At 45.2% G+C, this 16,885-nt stretch overlaps 1 protein-coding gene across 1 annotated transcript in view; it reads right to left on the bottom strand.

Moving 5' to 3' along the window:
• ANKRD6 (ankyrin repeat domain 6) overlaps nucleotides 1-16,885 on the bottom strand; it is a 66,672-nt gene that overhangs the window by 33,564 nt on the left and 16,223 nt on the right. The window contains exon 3 of the mRNA XM_036248398.1: nucleotides 1,232-1,330. Coding sequence (XP_036104291.1) covers nucleotides 1,232-1,330 — 99 coding nt within the window. The remainder of the gene's footprint in view (nucleotides 1-1,231; nucleotides 1,331-16,885) is intronic.

The raw sequence follows: 16,885 nt of genomic DNA on the forward strand, positions 1-16,885 counted from the left end.
ACCCAAGGTGGAAATCAACAGCTTAAATAAATCTTTGTCTTTTGAACATAATGTTCTTGAGGACTCAACAGGTTCCAAATATAACCAGCAATTTTTGAATAGCAGTGGCCAGCCTTCTGCCCACCACAAAACAATGGCGCATTTCTTTCTTTGGGAATGCTGTCCTCGCCTGCATGTTTGCCAGGTTTTAGACCATTACACAGAAGCCCCAAAGAAAACTGGGAGCGCTTTGGTAATGCACACCCTAGCATGCCTGAGAATCTGAAATTTGATAATACTCTGTAACCATGGTTATTAAAGGTGAATCTGGAAGAGGTTATAAGTGCAAGTTTTCCAAGATTCTATGTTCCTCACAAAAGTGCTTATTCCTTAGAGTCCTACTACACAAACCAGAGTTAGAAACAGGATTCGAAACACTTTCCAATCGCATTAGCATACGACTTTTTCCTAATAGTTAATTGGAGAACAATTTATAGAATCTCTTCTATATTCCTTTCGTAGAGAAGCCACCTTTCCCAAAGACCCAATAAGGCGCCCCAGATACTAGGTGACCCCACCCTACCACTGCTGATCGGCTCGGGAATGGGTACTTGACCCCAAAGAAGCCGACCGGAGTCTCTCTAGATAATCTAATGAAGACACGTAGGAGCTGAGTCTTCATAATACAGCACCAGAGTGAACTCTTTCGGGAGGCCTCCTTTTTCTTGGGTTCTATGAAATAAGTTGTGTTTTCTTTGACTAGGTAGTTTTAAACTAAATGTACACGAACTAAGAGAAATCAAGGTGACAAAAAGAATAGAATTGAGTTGTTAAGCCCCAGCTTTTCTCCGCTGGTAAAGCTGGTCAATTACACACATTTCCAGCAGGCCTTGCCCATACTTGTGTGTGTGTGTGTGTGTGTGTGTGTGTGTGTGTGGTGCTCCTTCATACTGAGACGGGACACAGGCAAAGCACCCTCTGAAGCCCTGCACTTGAATGATACTAGACAGGAAATGAACCATGACGGGAAACTACCCACATTCTCCAGCTCTAACTCGCTCCTGAGAATGGGTCCCAGAGCAGGTCTTCAAGAGTAAGTTCTTCCCACCAGAGGACCAAGACAGACATAAAAAGTGCTGAAGAGCATCGATCCCCTCCCACCTCATAGCTGGTTACACACTGCACTGTGGATTTTTTAAGCAGAAAAGCTCCTCTGACAACCCATCCCGATAGGACGGTGGCTTCTACTCACATCATCCTGAACATCGAGGTCGCAGCCAGCCTTCAGCAAGATCTGGACCACAGAAAGATGACCTTTATTGGCAGCAAGATGCAGAGGGGTCCGGCCATGCTGTTGAGGCAAAGCAAACACCGATTTCAAAACAGGACATTAAAATCACACCCTGCAGCAGGTTGCACAGTGGTGTGTCCCCTTCCCCTTTGGTTTGGCAGAAGATTCTTATGGATTTACCCAGTTTTCAAGTTTGCCTCAGTTAACCCTGTATATTGGCACTGTAATCAATGAACAAAATAGGTTCAAAATGTGAAGATTTCCTTTAGTGTATAATTTCTACTCCCCACTCATTAAAACAATAAATGAGAACATGAGAGTTTTCATCTTTTATTCTGTTTTCCCACTAGTTAGTTCTAATACTCAGGGATGATGAAGTAGCCACAATGAACCTATCAGGTGGGATGGGAGAACAGCAAAAGGCCAAGCTAATCAGCCCCAGGAAAATCTGGTTAGTAATTGCTCAGCTTGCAAACTGATGGCCAAAATGATTAGAATAGACTCTCCCCACTTTTAAAAACAAATTTGAAAATTACAAAATTATTTCAGCCATTTAAAATGGTGTACAATATTTTTAAGTGTTTGTAGTCACTAACCCCTTTAAGAAAACACTAGGGAAACCAGACATTCCCTGTGAACCCCTCCCAGGTGGCCCTCCCTCCAGTCCTAGAGGTGACCACTCTTAAACCTGACATTCATCATTCCTTTGCCTTTCATTGTACTTTACTACATGTTTGTAGCCATAAACAATATATAAACATGGTCTTGCTTGTTTTCAAACCTTACATAAACAGTATTAAACTGTACAATACCATTTGGCAATTTTTGAGATTTTTTTCATAGTGTCGCATGTAGTTCCAGTTCATTTATCCATGTCCACCCTGTCTCCTACTCACGGACATGCAGGATGTTCCAGGGGTTTGCGGAACACGACTGAGTGCACACGTCCTTGCGCACCTGAGAAGGCTTCTTAGCCCTGCTGCTGGGTCACAGAGATGACCACTCCCTACACCTGCCCTCAGCATGCAGCACCTCAGGTATGACGCTGAGGGTAACACCCAGAATAACCCTCTTCAACATAAATCAATTTCTGAGAACTGACTGTGCCAAACTCCAAATTCTGAAGGAGACATTATGTCCCCTTTGCTTCCTCCCTCAAGTTCACGGTAAGGAAACATTTCCACTCTGTTTCAAGCACCACTTCACCAGGGCCCCAGCCATGCTGATGCACAGGGAGGAAGGGGTCTCACGCGGCCTTAACTCCTTTGTGGCACCCCGATACAACCTCCCAAAGGCCTTTATTGATTTTCTAGCAGGATAAACCCATTTATGATTCCAATAAAGTGCCAGTTTGCCATGGTAACTAGCCGTGGAGGAAAACAGGTAGCAAACAATAAAGGTTCGTAATTTCTACCCATGAAATGCAATCGAAGCACTAGAATGATTCTGGAAAGAAAGAGGTCAGCGCTCACTTTAAAATTAGAATCCTTAATTAAGAAAAAGTAACTCCCCAGAACGCGGGATATAAAAAGCCTTTATAAAAACGCAGCGACTGAGATGAGGATGACCGTCCTTGGCTGACGACCGCGCTCAGCGCCTGCTGCTCCACCTTGGTTCTTAACGTGCAATGTCCACGGCTGAGCAGATGGGGCAGAACAACTGGGTCCTGCTCCCCGGGCCTGCTCCCAGGCTCCACCGGTCATCACGTGTCCCTGTCAAGCATGTAAGGCATTCTGACACACAGAGAAGTCCGCTACACATGTGAGGAGGAGGGTGTGTGTGCTGTGGGACAAGGGTGTGTTTAATCACCTGGAAGATACAGACCACAGTGGGGAGCAGCTGCCCAGAGAGAGGCTGGAACAGAGGCCCAGGCTGAGGAGCCCCTGGGTGCTGGGTCAGGGGAGCACTCAGCAACACCCTCGTCAGCACCCAGATTCTACTGGGAAGCAGGGCCCAAGGGGGCGAAATGTTTGTCCCAGTGAACACAAATACTCAGACGGCAGGAGAAGGAACTACTGCTGTGGTTCAAACCCGGTCACATCGGGAGGGCGCTTTAGAAATGATAAGTTACGGACAAGATGGCCTTCGACTGGAGACACTTTCCTAAGCCAAAGTCAGTAGAGAGTCCCCTCTGCAGAGAAGGCAAAGGCCAGAGGCACTGTCGCCCGATGAGTCCGGTTCCTCTCCCGCTCTGACACCGCCTGTGCTTCCGCGCACCTCACCCTCTGAAGCCCGTTTCGTCCTCTGTGGAACAGAAACGGCCTCCACTCCCCACTCCATGGGACTGAAGTAGGAGAAATGAGGCAGCACCCACCATCTAACAGGGGATTCCTCTCTCCTCCAACTGTCCTCAGTCCTAACCCTGAAGGCCTCCAACTGTTCCCTCTCCTCCTCGACACCCTACGGCTTTGCCTTAGCCAAGACCAGTGACATATTTTCAAAGGCAAACGGACCTGGGCCAATAGTTGGGTCTCGCGTCACTCGACGAGCCAGACGGGCCCTAGCAGGAGGGTGGAGGTCCCCACCAGCCAGTCCTCATCCACTTGAAGAGACTATTGCTTGTTCTATGCCACACAGCAGGTGGGCAGAGTCTGACCCCAGCCCCCATGCTGATGCCCCACTCTGCTGCTGTGAGGTGAGGCTGCCCCTGGCAGGGGGGGTCCGTGTCTCACCCTCAGGAAGCGCCCAAGGCTCCCAAATGTTGACATCTGAAGGTGCTTGGAAATAACCTGCTTTCCTTAGAATCTCAAGGACGGAGTGAGGTTTTCCATTCTTGCTGTGCAGGAGAATCACCTGGGGAGGCTGGTCTGTTTGTCCCTCTGTCACGCCCTACTTTTGCCTAAGCCCTTCCTCCAGAGGTTCTGACTCTGCTCCCTATGGTGGGGGCTGGGCATCCGTTGTACAACCTCCCTGGTGATTCTAGTGCATGACCTGGGCTGAGAACCAGGCCAGAGTAATTCTCCCTGGAGCAGCTACAGGCCCTTGGGTGAACCCGCCGTGTTGGGTCTGTCCAAGCAAGTCATTCCTCTTGCTACATTCTTCATGACGCTCTCATCTGCACCTGTCAGCACTAATACTAAAACCCTGCACTGCCACAACCCGGGCCTCCTGCACAGCCACTCCTTGTCAGTACCTCTTTCCTATTGGTGCGTTTGCAGTTATAGTTACAGGTCACATAAAACTGTCTTGCTTTCTGTATTAAGATTATGCCTTGCCCTGGCCGGTTTGGCTCAGCGGTTAAAGCGTCAGCCTGCGGTCCACAGAGACCCGGGTTCGGTTCCCGCTAAGGGCATGTACCTTGGCTGCAGTTTGTCCCCGGCCCTGGTTGGGTCGTGTGGGTGGCGGCCACTCGATGTGTCCCTTTCACATCGATGTTTCTCTCTCTTCCTCTCTCTCCTTCCCACTCTATCTGAGTAAAAAATGGAAAAATGTCCTCGGGTGAGGATAAAAAAAAAAAAAAGAAAAAAAGATTATGCCTTAGACCAGTGGTTCTTGAATCTCAGTGGGCAGCAGAATCTCCTGGAGAGCCTGTTAACAGACCGATCTGGGCCCCTTTCTGGAGTTTATGACTCAGGAGGCCTGAGGTGAAGACAGAACTTGCATTTCTAACAAGTTCTCAGGAGAAGCAGATGCTGTTAGTATGTGACCATATTTTGAGAGCTACTGACATAAACCACTGCTATTCAAACCTGTTGCCTGAAAATAAATAAAGAAAATCCCAAACCTCACTACCAAATGGCTGAATTCCATCAGTCTAGTGTAGGGTCTGTTGTGGATGTTTTTTAAGTTCCAGGTGATTCAAATGTACAGTCAGAGGTTGTGCACCTCTGCCTTGCATGCACCCTTATGGGTGCTGGCTCCTCCAACTTGTTCTGGTAGCAGGATGGGCCATCTGAGATGTGCAGGGCTGAGAGGACACAGGACCTACAGGGGGCACACATGTCCCTGATCCCACCAAGCAAAGGCAGAGACTTAGAGCCTGTTCACTTCCAGGAAACTGAGTGGCAAAGGGCGTTGAGTTGTTGCCAGGCAACAGTCACACAAAGGTGGCCTGCTGTCCACGCATCCGGGGCTCTGGTCTGGGTGCTGCTTTGTTCTGGCAGGTTGAGCCCTCGTGGGTCCCGACTTCCAGCAGAACTGCTGCACAAGAACAGCAGAGAAGCCCTGTGCAAGCAGGTGACCCATAAATGACACTAACAGGGAGCACAGAACAAATGGTCCCTGCCAGTTTGAAGAGGCCACCTCCCACATGGAGGGGCGGGACTATGTCAGGGAATATTCTATGGTGAAGATTCCTCTTCAGATAAAGATCTCCTGCCCACAGGATGACAAGGGAGCTCAGCCAATAAATAGTGTTGGGAAAATTGAACAGCTATGTGCAAAAATTTAAACTAGACCACTAACTTACACCTTACACAAGAATAAACTCAAAATGGATAAAAGACTTAAATGTGATTCATGAATCCATAAAAATCCTAGAAGAAAATGTAAGCAACACAATTTCAAACATCACATGCAGCAGAATTTTCCCTGATACAGTGCCTAAGGCAAGAGAAACAAAGGAAAAAAATGAACACATGGGACTACATCAAACTAAAAAGCTTCTGCACAGCCAAAGAAACAACCATCAAAATGGAAAGGGAACCCACTGTATGGGAGAGCATAATTGCCAATGAAACATCAGATAAGGGGTTAATTTCCAATATATACAGAGTACTCATACAACTCAACAAAAGGAAGACAAAAAACCCAATTAAAAAATGGGCAGAGGAACTAAATAGATACCTCTCTAAAAAGGACATACAAATGGCCAAGAGACATGAAAAAATGCTCAATGTCACTAATCATCAGAGAGATGAAAATTAAAACAACAATGAGGTATCACCTCACACCTGTCAGAATGGCCGCCATCAACAAATCATCAAACAAGTGTTGGCGAGGGTGTGGAGAAAAGGGGACTCTAGTACACTGCTGGTGGGAATGCAGACTGGTGCAGCCACTATGAAAAACAATATGGTGTTACCTCAAAAAATTAAAAATTGAACCACCATTTGATCCAGTGATCCCTCTTCTAGGGATATACCCTAAGAAGCCTGAAACACCAATCAGAAAGAATATATGTACCCCCAAGTTCGTAGCAGCACTATTTACAATTGCTAAGATCTGGAAACAGCCCAAGTGTCCATCAGTCGATGAGTGGATGAAAAAAGCTGTGGTACATATACACAATGGAGTACTATGCAGCTGTAAGAAATAAAGATCTCTTATCCTTTGAGAAGACATGGAGGGACCTAGAGAGTATTATCCTAAGTGAAACAAGCCAATCAGAGAAAAACAAATATCACATAATCTCACTTATTTGCGGAATATAATGAACAAAATAAGCTGAAGAACAAAACAGACCCAGAGACATAAAAATAGGGTACAGATTGACAAACCTCAGAAGAGGGGGACGAGGTGGGGAGGAAAGAGATAAACCATAGAACTTATACGCATGTATGCGTAACCATGAACATAGACAACAAGGCTTGGGGTGGAGAGGCGGGATCGGGAGGAGGGTGTCTGGGGCGGGGGGTATTTGTAACAAAAATAAATAAATTAATTAAAAAATAAAATAAAATTACCAAAAAAAAAAAAGCACCTTGAATGGAAGTGTAGGTGTTTATTCCCAGCCTGTGTTCAGATATGGTGCCTAGCCCTTCTCACTGGATAGTCCCAGGGAGGCGATGGTGTTTATGGAGGAGAGACCTCCCTAGGTAGGGGCTAAGGCCCAGGGAGGGGGACCAGAGGTCATTTGAGAACCACAACCCACAGAAACAAGCCTGGAAAGTCTCCCCTCCCACTGACTCCATGGGGCCTGGGAGCCCTGGGCGAGATCTGGTCACTCCTGATTCAAGCCGAGACTCAGAGGCTGGGTCACAGGTCCTCTCTCTTGCTCAGGTCTCAGATCCTCCTTACTAAAGGGCAGGCCTTTCGCCATGAATGTGGAGCCCCAGAGTGGGTCTGAAAAGTGAGAAAGAAGGGTGTTGGTGCTTAGCCATTCCTGGAACAGCATCTTTGTTTGATGACATGATTATGCCCAAGGTCACACAGGGACATGGGGCAAAGGAAGATACAGGCATTGAGACCCATTAGCTCAAAGAAACAAAACAATTGTTATTACCAGGAGGGCTGTTGCAGAGATGTGACCCACACAAGGGAAAACTCTTTAACAAGAAGCATCTAGGTTAGATTAATATAATAATTTCAAAATGACAATAGTTCCTTTCTTCAGGAGATCATGAGAAATACAATAGATCAGGGGTGTACAGTCTTGTTATAAATTTAAAATTTTTTCAATTACAGCCCTGGCCGGTTTGGCTCAGCGGTTAGAGTGTCAGCCTGCGGTCCAGAGAGACTCAGGTTCGGTTCCCGCTAAGGGCAGGTACCTTGGATGCAGTGCGTGTGGCAGCCACTCAATGTGTCCCTTTCGCGTCGATGTTTCTCTCTCTCTCTCTCTCTGAACAAAAAAATGGAAAAATGGCCTCAGGTGAGGATAAAATAAATAAATAAATAAAATAAATGGCTGTCATTCCTGAACTGCTGGCCTCATTATCTGAATGATAATAAAACCTACATTAAAAACTATTTTTTTTCAATTACAGTTGATATTCAGTTTATATTAATCTTAGGTATTTAGCGTAGTGATTAGACATTTATATAACTTACGAAGTGATTCCCCCCTAAGTCTAGCACTCATTGGCACCATGCAGAGTTATTACAATATTACTCACTGTATTCCCTAAACTGTACTTTACATCTCTGTCACTGTTTTGTAACAGGGTCATTTTAAGGCAAGTAATGTCTACATTATCTTAGCAGTAAGAAAACAAGAAAGGAAAGGAACGTAGAAATGAGAAGTTATAATACTAGTAAAATAAGTGGCACATATTTTAGAAACAATATATTATTTAGGTTGAGGTTCAGTGATTTTTCAGGATCTCAAATCTAACTTGTGGCAGAACTGCATGTAGCTGGAACCCTGGCCACCTGGCCCCGCATTTACATTTTAAATGATGGCAGAGTCCTGTCAACTTTCTTCGGTGCCCCCAGGGTCCTCTTGTCACAGACAGAGTCTCCGCTGCCTGGTGTAGATTTGGGTCCAAAACTTCAAAGTCCTTCTCAGGCTTATGATTTAGTGAAGACAAAGTTAGAAAGACGTTCAGAAAGAAATGGGCAAAGAAAAAGCACCATGGGTCAAAGGAGAGTGAGGAAAGAAAACTTCACATTTAGACAAAGGATAGTAGTTTGAAAAGCCTCCTGTCCTTTCGGAGTGTGTTTTGTCTAGCTGTTTTCCTGGAGAGTGACTTGGCACTTCTTCGCCAGACGATAGGTGACAAGAAGCAGGGAGGGCGTCAATTCGTGGATGACAAAAATCAGGATTCAGGACCAGCTCAGGTTAGGAGAACAGGCTAATTTTAACAACATAAAATGTAACGGGGGCAGATGTAAAATTCCCACACTGAGGGTCAACAGTCCAGTCACACATGGGCCAGGGTACTGGACTGTCCTATAAAGTAACAATTCTCCCTTGTAAAAGGGTCCGTTTCCGGTACCAAAAAGTTTCATAATGCTTCTCTAAATCGTACTTTGGGGATGGTGTAATAATCATAAATAATTGGGAGAGATGAGTTGAAATATATATTGTTAGGAGTCAATTATTCAAATATAATGGCTTAATAAGTGAATTCCTTCTGAGGTGATCCAGTAAGTGCCAGGGTTGGACTGCTTCTAGAAAGGCCCACCAGCAAGCAGGACCAAAATATTTCAAGCAGCTTAAATGAGTGTGAAGGAGCCCCTGGGTCCCTATCGGGCATCTGTCTCTAAGGGGTAAGGCATGCAGCTACCCCTCATGCCTCGCAGGAAGCTGCTCACCTACACTTTCAGTGGTGGACTCACTGACAGAGGGTGGGGCCTGGCCAACACAGGGAGAAAGCTGCACAGGGAGGGCCCAGGGCCCAGGGCCGGAGTGGAGGCTCGTCTGACTGCCCTCCACTCAGAGCGCCTTCCTCCAGGTCTGAAGCTTCATCGAGTCCAGGCTTTGCTTTAACAGAAGCAGCCCCCTCTTCTCTCTGGCATAGGTCTGCATTCTGAAGGAAGTACTGCATGTGTGTCTAAGAATTTTCTTCTCTAGTCAAAGGAATAGGTATAATTTACTTGACAGACATTTATTGAGTACCAGGCTGAGCACGGAGAATTCAAGGATGATATAAACAAGGTCACTGCCCCTGCCAGCTCCGTGCTCCCCCACATTTCCTTTTGGCTTTCCCAGGAATAATCACTGCTCCTTCTGGACAGATCAGCCCACCCGGGGCACCTTAAGAGTATTGCTCCAGGCCCCACCCAGTGTGGTTTGCTTGGTTGAGCATCATCCCATGCACCAAGGGGTCACCAGTTTGATTCCTGGTCAGGGCGGCACATGCCCAGGTTGCAGGCTCAATTGTAGGGGGTGTGTAGGAGCCGGTTGACTGATGTTTGTCTCTCTCATCAATGTTTCTCTCTCTCTCCCTCTCCTTTCCTTTCTCTCAAAAATCAATAAAAAAATATTTTTAAAAAGGTATTGGCTCCTGGGCATGAAGCTGTTAAGGTGGGGGTACAACCCTCACAGGGAGTAAAAACACCAGAGACACACCCCAGAACTCAAGGCAATGGAAAGACTGCAGGGCTTCGGGCCTTGGGGCTGCCACTCCTCTGACGGGGGCAGGGGAGGCACGGATGTCGGAGTAGGGGTGCTCAAGGCTAACTCCAAGGACCTGGGACCCCTGGGTTGGCCTTACACTGAAGTTGTAAACTGTAGCCCTTAGGCCACGGATAGCTTTAATTATAGCCTTTGGTTATTCCTGCCTTCCCTTTGTAATTTTTTTAAATTAAACTTTTTACTTTAAGATAATTATAGATTTATATGCAGTTTTAAGAAATAATACAGAGAGCTCCCATGTAGTTTTCATCCACTTTTCTCCAATTATAACATCTTGCAAAACTATAGCACAATATCAGAGTCAGAACATTGATATTGATACAGTCAAGATACACAATAGCTCTATCACCAAGGAATCTTTCTGTTCTCCCTTTACAAATATACCCACCTCCCTCCTCTCACCTGTCCCCCACCCTCATCCTTGACTCCTGAGAAAATACAAATTTTTTCCATTTCTCAAATTTTATCAGTCACATAAATGGATTAATACAGTGGTAACCTTGCATATGTCAATCGTTTGTTCCTTTTTATTGTTGAGTAGTATCCCATGGTATGAATGTATCATAATTTGTTTAACCATTCCCTCCTTACAAGAGGGCTGGATTGTTTCCAGTTTTTGACTATTGCAAATAAGGATGCTATGAGCATTTCTTTGTATGCTTTCGTATAAACATGAGCTTTTGTTTCTCTTGGGTAAGTGTCCAAGAGTGCACCTGCCGGGTCATATAGTAGCTGCATATTTAGTTTTAAGAGAAGCTGCCTATTTTCCAGAGTGGATGTATCATTCCATGTTCCTACCTGCACTGGACCGCCACGTCCCCGTTAGCATTTGGTGCGGGCACTGTTTTTTATTTTAGCCAGAGTGACGTAGTTCTATTTCATTGTGATTTTAATTTACATTTACCTAATGGCTAATGATATTACACATCTTTTCATTTGCTTATTTGCCATTGGTAAATGTTATTTGGTGAAATGTTTCTTCATGCCTATTGCCCATTTTCTAACAAAATTGTTATAGTTATTTTACTGTTGAATTTTGAGAGTTCATTACACATTCTAGACATGAATCCTTTGTCAAATATGTAGTTTGCAAATATTTTCTCCCAGACTACTGGTTGTCTTCTCATCTTAAGAGTTGTTCACAGAACAAAACCTTTTAATTCTGGTCAGATCCAATTTATCAATTTTCATTTTATGAGTCATGTTTTAGGTGTCAAGTCTAAGAACTATTTGCCTAGCCCTAGAGCCTGAAGATTTTCTCTTATGATTTTTTTTTAAGTTTTATAATTTTACATTTAAGGCCATGACCCATTTTAGATTAATTTTTGTATGAGGTGGTATGTCTAGGTCAAGGTTCATTTTTTTAAACCTATGGACATCACTTGCTCCAATACAATTTGTTCAGAGTTTCTCCAGTGCATTGTTTTTGCACCTTTGGGAAAAATCAGTTTGACATACTTGCATGGGTCTATTTCTGGATTTCTCTATCCTGTTCTACTGATCTATGTGTCTATCCCTCCACCAATATACCACACACTCCCGAACACTGTAACTATATAGTTGGACTTAATATCCAGTAGAGTGACTCCTCTTCTTTATTTTGTTTTAGCTAGAGACTGTGTTTGTCCACATGCAGTTTGGAATAAGCTTGCATATATGTGCAAAACAGGTTTGCTGGAATTTCCAAAGAAACTGCATTAAACATACAGACCTATTTGGAAAGCATTATCGTCTTTACTATGTTGAGTCTTTTAACTATGAACATGATATGTATGCATCTCCAGTTATTTAGGCCTCCTTTGATCTCTTTCATTAACATTTTATAATTTTTCAGATCCTATACCTTTTGTTAAATGTATATGTGAGCATTTAATTTCCTTTGGAGTGACTATAAAGAATAATTTTTTATACAAGATACATTTAATTAATTAATTAATTAAAATTTATCGTTATTGTTGAAAGTATTACAAATATTCCCCTTTTAGTCCCCCAAGGGGTACTGTGTTTCTATTTTCATCACCACATATTCATAGTTAGTATGTTGTTATGTAATTTTTGGGTGTTGATCTTATATCCTACAAGTTTGCTGAACTCTCTTATTAGTTTTAGGAGAATTTTTGTTTTTGTAGATTCCTTGGTATTTACTATGTAGACAATCATGTTATCTACAAATAGGGACAGTGTTATTTCTTTTTCAATCTTATGCCTTTTCTCTTTTCTTCTTGCCTTGTTGCAGGGGCTGGAATCTGCAGCCCTAGGTGGCTACAAGCAGTGAGAGCGGAATCCTCGCCTCGTTCCTTCTCTCAGACGGGAGCACGCAGCCCTCACCGCTGAGGATGTCAGCTGCAGGTTTCCGTCAACACCCTTTACATGTTGAGAGTTCTCAGTTCTTAGTTTGTTGAGAGCTTTTTATGTTAACCATGAATGGGGGTTCGATTTTACCAAATGTTTCTTTCTGCATCTGTGGATGTGATCATACAATTTTTGTTTAATCTGTTATTACGGACTAAATGTTCGTGTCCCCCCCCAAACCCACATGTTGAAATTCTACCCCCCAATGTGACAGATTTAAAGATAGGTCCTATGGAAAGTAATTAGGGTTAAATGAAGTCATGAATGTGAGATCCTCACGATAGGATTAGTCCTTATAAAGAGAGGCAGGGAGATCAGGGCTCTGTCTCCACCAAGTGTGAACACGTCTGTAAATCAGGAAGAGGGTCCTCACAGGAACAACTGCTGGCTCCTTGATCCTGGACTTCCCAGCCTACAGAACTGAAAGTAAATGTCTGTTGTCTGAGCCACCCAGACTGTGGTATTATCCATAGCAGCCGAAGCCGACTAGGACAGCTTTGACGTGGGGATTACGCTGACTGATGTAGAGCCAGCCTTGCACTTGGGATACATTTCATTCGCTCAGGGTATCTAATTCCTTATACACTGCTCAATTCGATGAAAACATGGGCTGAAAGAAAGCCAAGCACCTCCACCTACTCACCCACTTACCCTAGATCTGTGGTTTATAACAACCTAAACATGCGACCGCCAGTCTCATTAGAAACAAACCAACAGGCCTGCGAGAAAGGATTTTCAGTCTCCAAATAAATTCCAGGCTTAACTTATTTTCTAAAACTGAAATCAGTATACCTTAAGACAGCGGTTCTCAACCTGTGGGTCATGACCCCTTTGGGGGTCGAACGACCCTTTCACAGGGGTCGCCTAAGACCATCGGAAAACACATATTTCTGATGATCTTAGGAACCGAGACACCGCTCCTCTGTCTCCAGGCGGGTCCGCCCACAAGCAGATGCGCCCACATACAGCAGGAGGAACTGCATTAAAGGGTCGCGGCATTAGGAAGGTTGAGAACCACTGCCTTAAGAGAAAAAAAAAGAGCAAGAAAGACAAAAATTAAAAAGGGGATCAGAGAATTCACCAACAGACCATCTGCCCTGGCATCTAGGCAGAGGCACCACTGGGCACCCAGTTTCTAAAGCTCCTTTGCTTTTTGGTGCCTTCGTTTACAGCACGCCTAGAGCCATGTGGACCAGGTGATGCTGCTTCGGAAGTCTTACAACAGGCCGATTACAGCCTGGAAACCAGTAATCCTCCAGGCGTTTCATTCAGGAAAGATACAGGTCTGCATTTGCGGAGGATTTTAAAATGCTGACACCCAGCTGTGCCACATTACAGTGTCTCCTCTGGAGTGGTAAGGACCTATTAAATATATGACTTTTAGGGGTTTAACTGGCACATTAATCTGGGTTGTAAAGTACTCCGCTGTGTGGTTAGAGGCTTCAGTTTCAAATGCAGACTGCTCAGGGAACAGAGTGCCAACCACACACACAGACAGACAGAGGAGGGGGGTTGCTGATTGAACACCCAGGTGCTAGAAGGGCCTCTGGGCCAACATCCCCACCAGGTTGGCACAGAACTGGGGAGAGAGGGAGGGCAAATGGGCCTACCTCCACCCCCTCTGACCACCTTAGACAAGCCAGAGGGACACATAAGGGGGTCTGCAGAGCAAGGCACTGCTCCAAGAATCCCTCAGAGACTGTGAAGGGAGGACAATGAGCTGAGAGACTCAGGGTCAGTTCTGGGGCTCCCATTCCAAGCAGCCTCAACAGCCCCTTTTAAGATGCTTGAGTGCCTTTTGAGGGCCCACCCCTAGTTTTGAGGTTTGCTGTCCTCAATTATAGTACATCTCCCCACAGGCCTAGGCAGGGCTCATGTCTGAGTACACCAGCTCCTGCATTGTCCCTCTCCATCTGAGAGCACTGCCTCTCCTTCCTCCAGAGAGCATCTCCCTACCTTTGCTAGAAACAGTCACTGTGCTGCCTGCCTAATGAAACCTTCATCATAAGTACTGACCCAGTAAAGGTCCATGCATTGTCTCATAGGCAAGCCACACAGCAATTCACAGCACGTCTGCCTTCCCATGGTGGAGACATGGATTTCTGCTAGTAAACTTGCTTCTAGTTGGAGGTATCAGTTTTTCTTGGTGTGCGACAAAGAGCCATGACTTCCACTGACTTGGTCCAACGCTCAGGAGAGTGCTGACCTACCCCACAGGCAGGCTCTGAGACAGTACCCAGAGCAGTGAATGGTTCTGCACCTGGCTGCTCATTAGAGTCACCTGGAGCTCTGAAAAAATGCCCAAGCTCAAGCCACACCCCAAACCAGTTACAGCAGAACCTCTGGGTACGGGACGTAGGCATCAGTATTTTTAAGGCTCTCCAGGTGATCACATTCTCAACACGGAGACGTTCCTAACCTACTGGAACTTCCATGCCTCTGAGGTCCATGAACTCGAGTGAGAAAACAGTAATTATAACAGTAACACCATCCGCTGAGTTCCTTTTACATTCTCATTACATGGACCAAGATCTCTGCATGGATTACCTTATTCATCCTCACAGCAAATCCCTGAGGTAAGAGTGGTTATGCTGATTTTACAGACAGGAAACCAAGGCTCAAGGTGGCTAATCACTTGGCCAGGGTCACAGAGATGGCAAATGTGATTCACTCCTGTACTCTTGTTAAGGAAAAACTGGGGAAGATTTTTAAAGGGTGACACATTCACAAAGATGGAAAGTGGGGTTGCCAGGGGCCACGTCAGGGGAGAAGGGGGGGAGGGTTAAGTGTTGAAAAGGTACAGAGTTTTGGTTTTGGAAGATGAAAGAGGTCTGGAGGTGGACAGTGCTGATGGTTTTACAACAATGGGAATCAACTTAATGCCACTGAAACATGGTTAAAATGATAACTTTTGTGTTAGGCATTTTCACCATAGTTTTACAAACAAAAGGCATTTTAACCTGACAAGGGTAAGAGAGAGGGAGGGAGGGGAGAGAGGATGGTGTCCTGTCTCAGGCACAGACCCTCACTTCCAGGTCATCTTGTTGACCTTCATGTCTGAGCTGCTTTACAGCCCTGCAGTCTTAAACGCTGAGGGTAACGCAAATACATTGTATCCAGCACAGATGCAGGGTATACTGGCCAGTTTTACATCTAATAAATTTATTTCTGCTTTCCTGATGGCCTACATATTGTAACATCTTACTGGTTCCCTCATTAATTGATTCATTAAATAAAATCTTAACACATGCTCTTTTTACAACTATTGCTCAGAAGTACCACCTTGAGGAAAAAAGGGAGAAAATGAGAGACATCTGTAATACTATCAACAATAAAATATATTAGAAAAATGAAAAAAATAAATAAGGCCTGACAAAGTTAAAAAAGAAGACGTACTACCACCGTATGTCCAGTTTCCTTGATTTCTGATGATAAACTACAAAGGCCTACATTTTCCCTGTTGAGACTTTTTTCCCACAGGGTGATGCTTCTAGCAATTGTAAAACAAGCAGATTTCTGTTTGACCTGACAGGAACTGTGTACCCGTAAGGCTCCCATGGAGTGTGCAGACCTACCAGCCCCGAGCGGGACCAGAGGCTGCATCAGCCCTGCGCAGGCTCCGCCCTCGGGAGGTGAGAACACCCTGGGCAGGAACCCTGTTTTCCGGCTCCCCTCCCATCAGCACCTCCCTTGCTTTTCTCCCAGACAGCTGGCGCTAGACACAACCCAGAGAGTGAAAAAGAGAAAACTCTATGGAACCCATGCTGAAGTAGAGAGGAACCAAGGCTAAATATAGGCCTACTTCACCATAGCAGAGAGCTCCTGGAGAGAAAACCAGAAAGGCAGGATCAGTTCAGAAGGAGAAGAGGGAGGAGGGAGCCGTGGGGAAGGGAGAGCCCAGTACTGATGGTCACAGTGCACTTGAAGGTCAGTGCTCTCAGGCCTCTCCCTCCCGGGCAGGAGCGCTCCGGCACAGCCTGCACGCACAGCGGTGCCGCTCCAGCTGTCAGCGACAAGGGGATGCGTGCCTGACCCAGCAGGACCACTTAGAGAAACCTGTCCTGCAGACATAACCACACCACAGCAAGACCGCAGCACGCGCAGCGAAGATGAACATAATCTCAGTGTCTATCAATAGGGGATAGGTTAAGCTAACTACAGTTCATTGAACAAAGCAAAGTGAAGAAGGATATGTGTGCATTGTACCCTACAACCTGTACAGAACAATTTGTGGAGAAACACATAGAGACACATCGACTTGCTCATATATGAGTGAACTATCTCAGGGGGAAAAAATACAAGAAACAGGTAAGACAGGGAGAGAGAGACACTGTGTGGCTGGGAGACAGTTTGGGAGAAAGACTTTTCAACCTTCTGTACCTTCTGCATTAGAACCATGTGAATGTGTTACCTGTTCAAAAGTTTTTAATTTTTTACATTTTTTAAAAACAAGTATATGGATTCCTCCGGAAGAAGCAGGCTACATATACCACATGCCTCCAAGTGAACATTTCCGCCTGACCAAC

The sequence above is a fragment of the Molossus molossus genome, unplaced genomic scaffold, assembly GCF_014108415.1.
Source record: "Molossus molossus isolate mMolMol1 unplaced genomic scaffold, mMolMol1.p scaffold_m16_p_8, whole genome shotgun sequence".
NCBI classification, from domain to species: domain Eukaryota; kingdom Metazoa; phylum Chordata; class Mammalia; order Chiroptera; family Molossidae; genus Molossus; species Molossus molossus.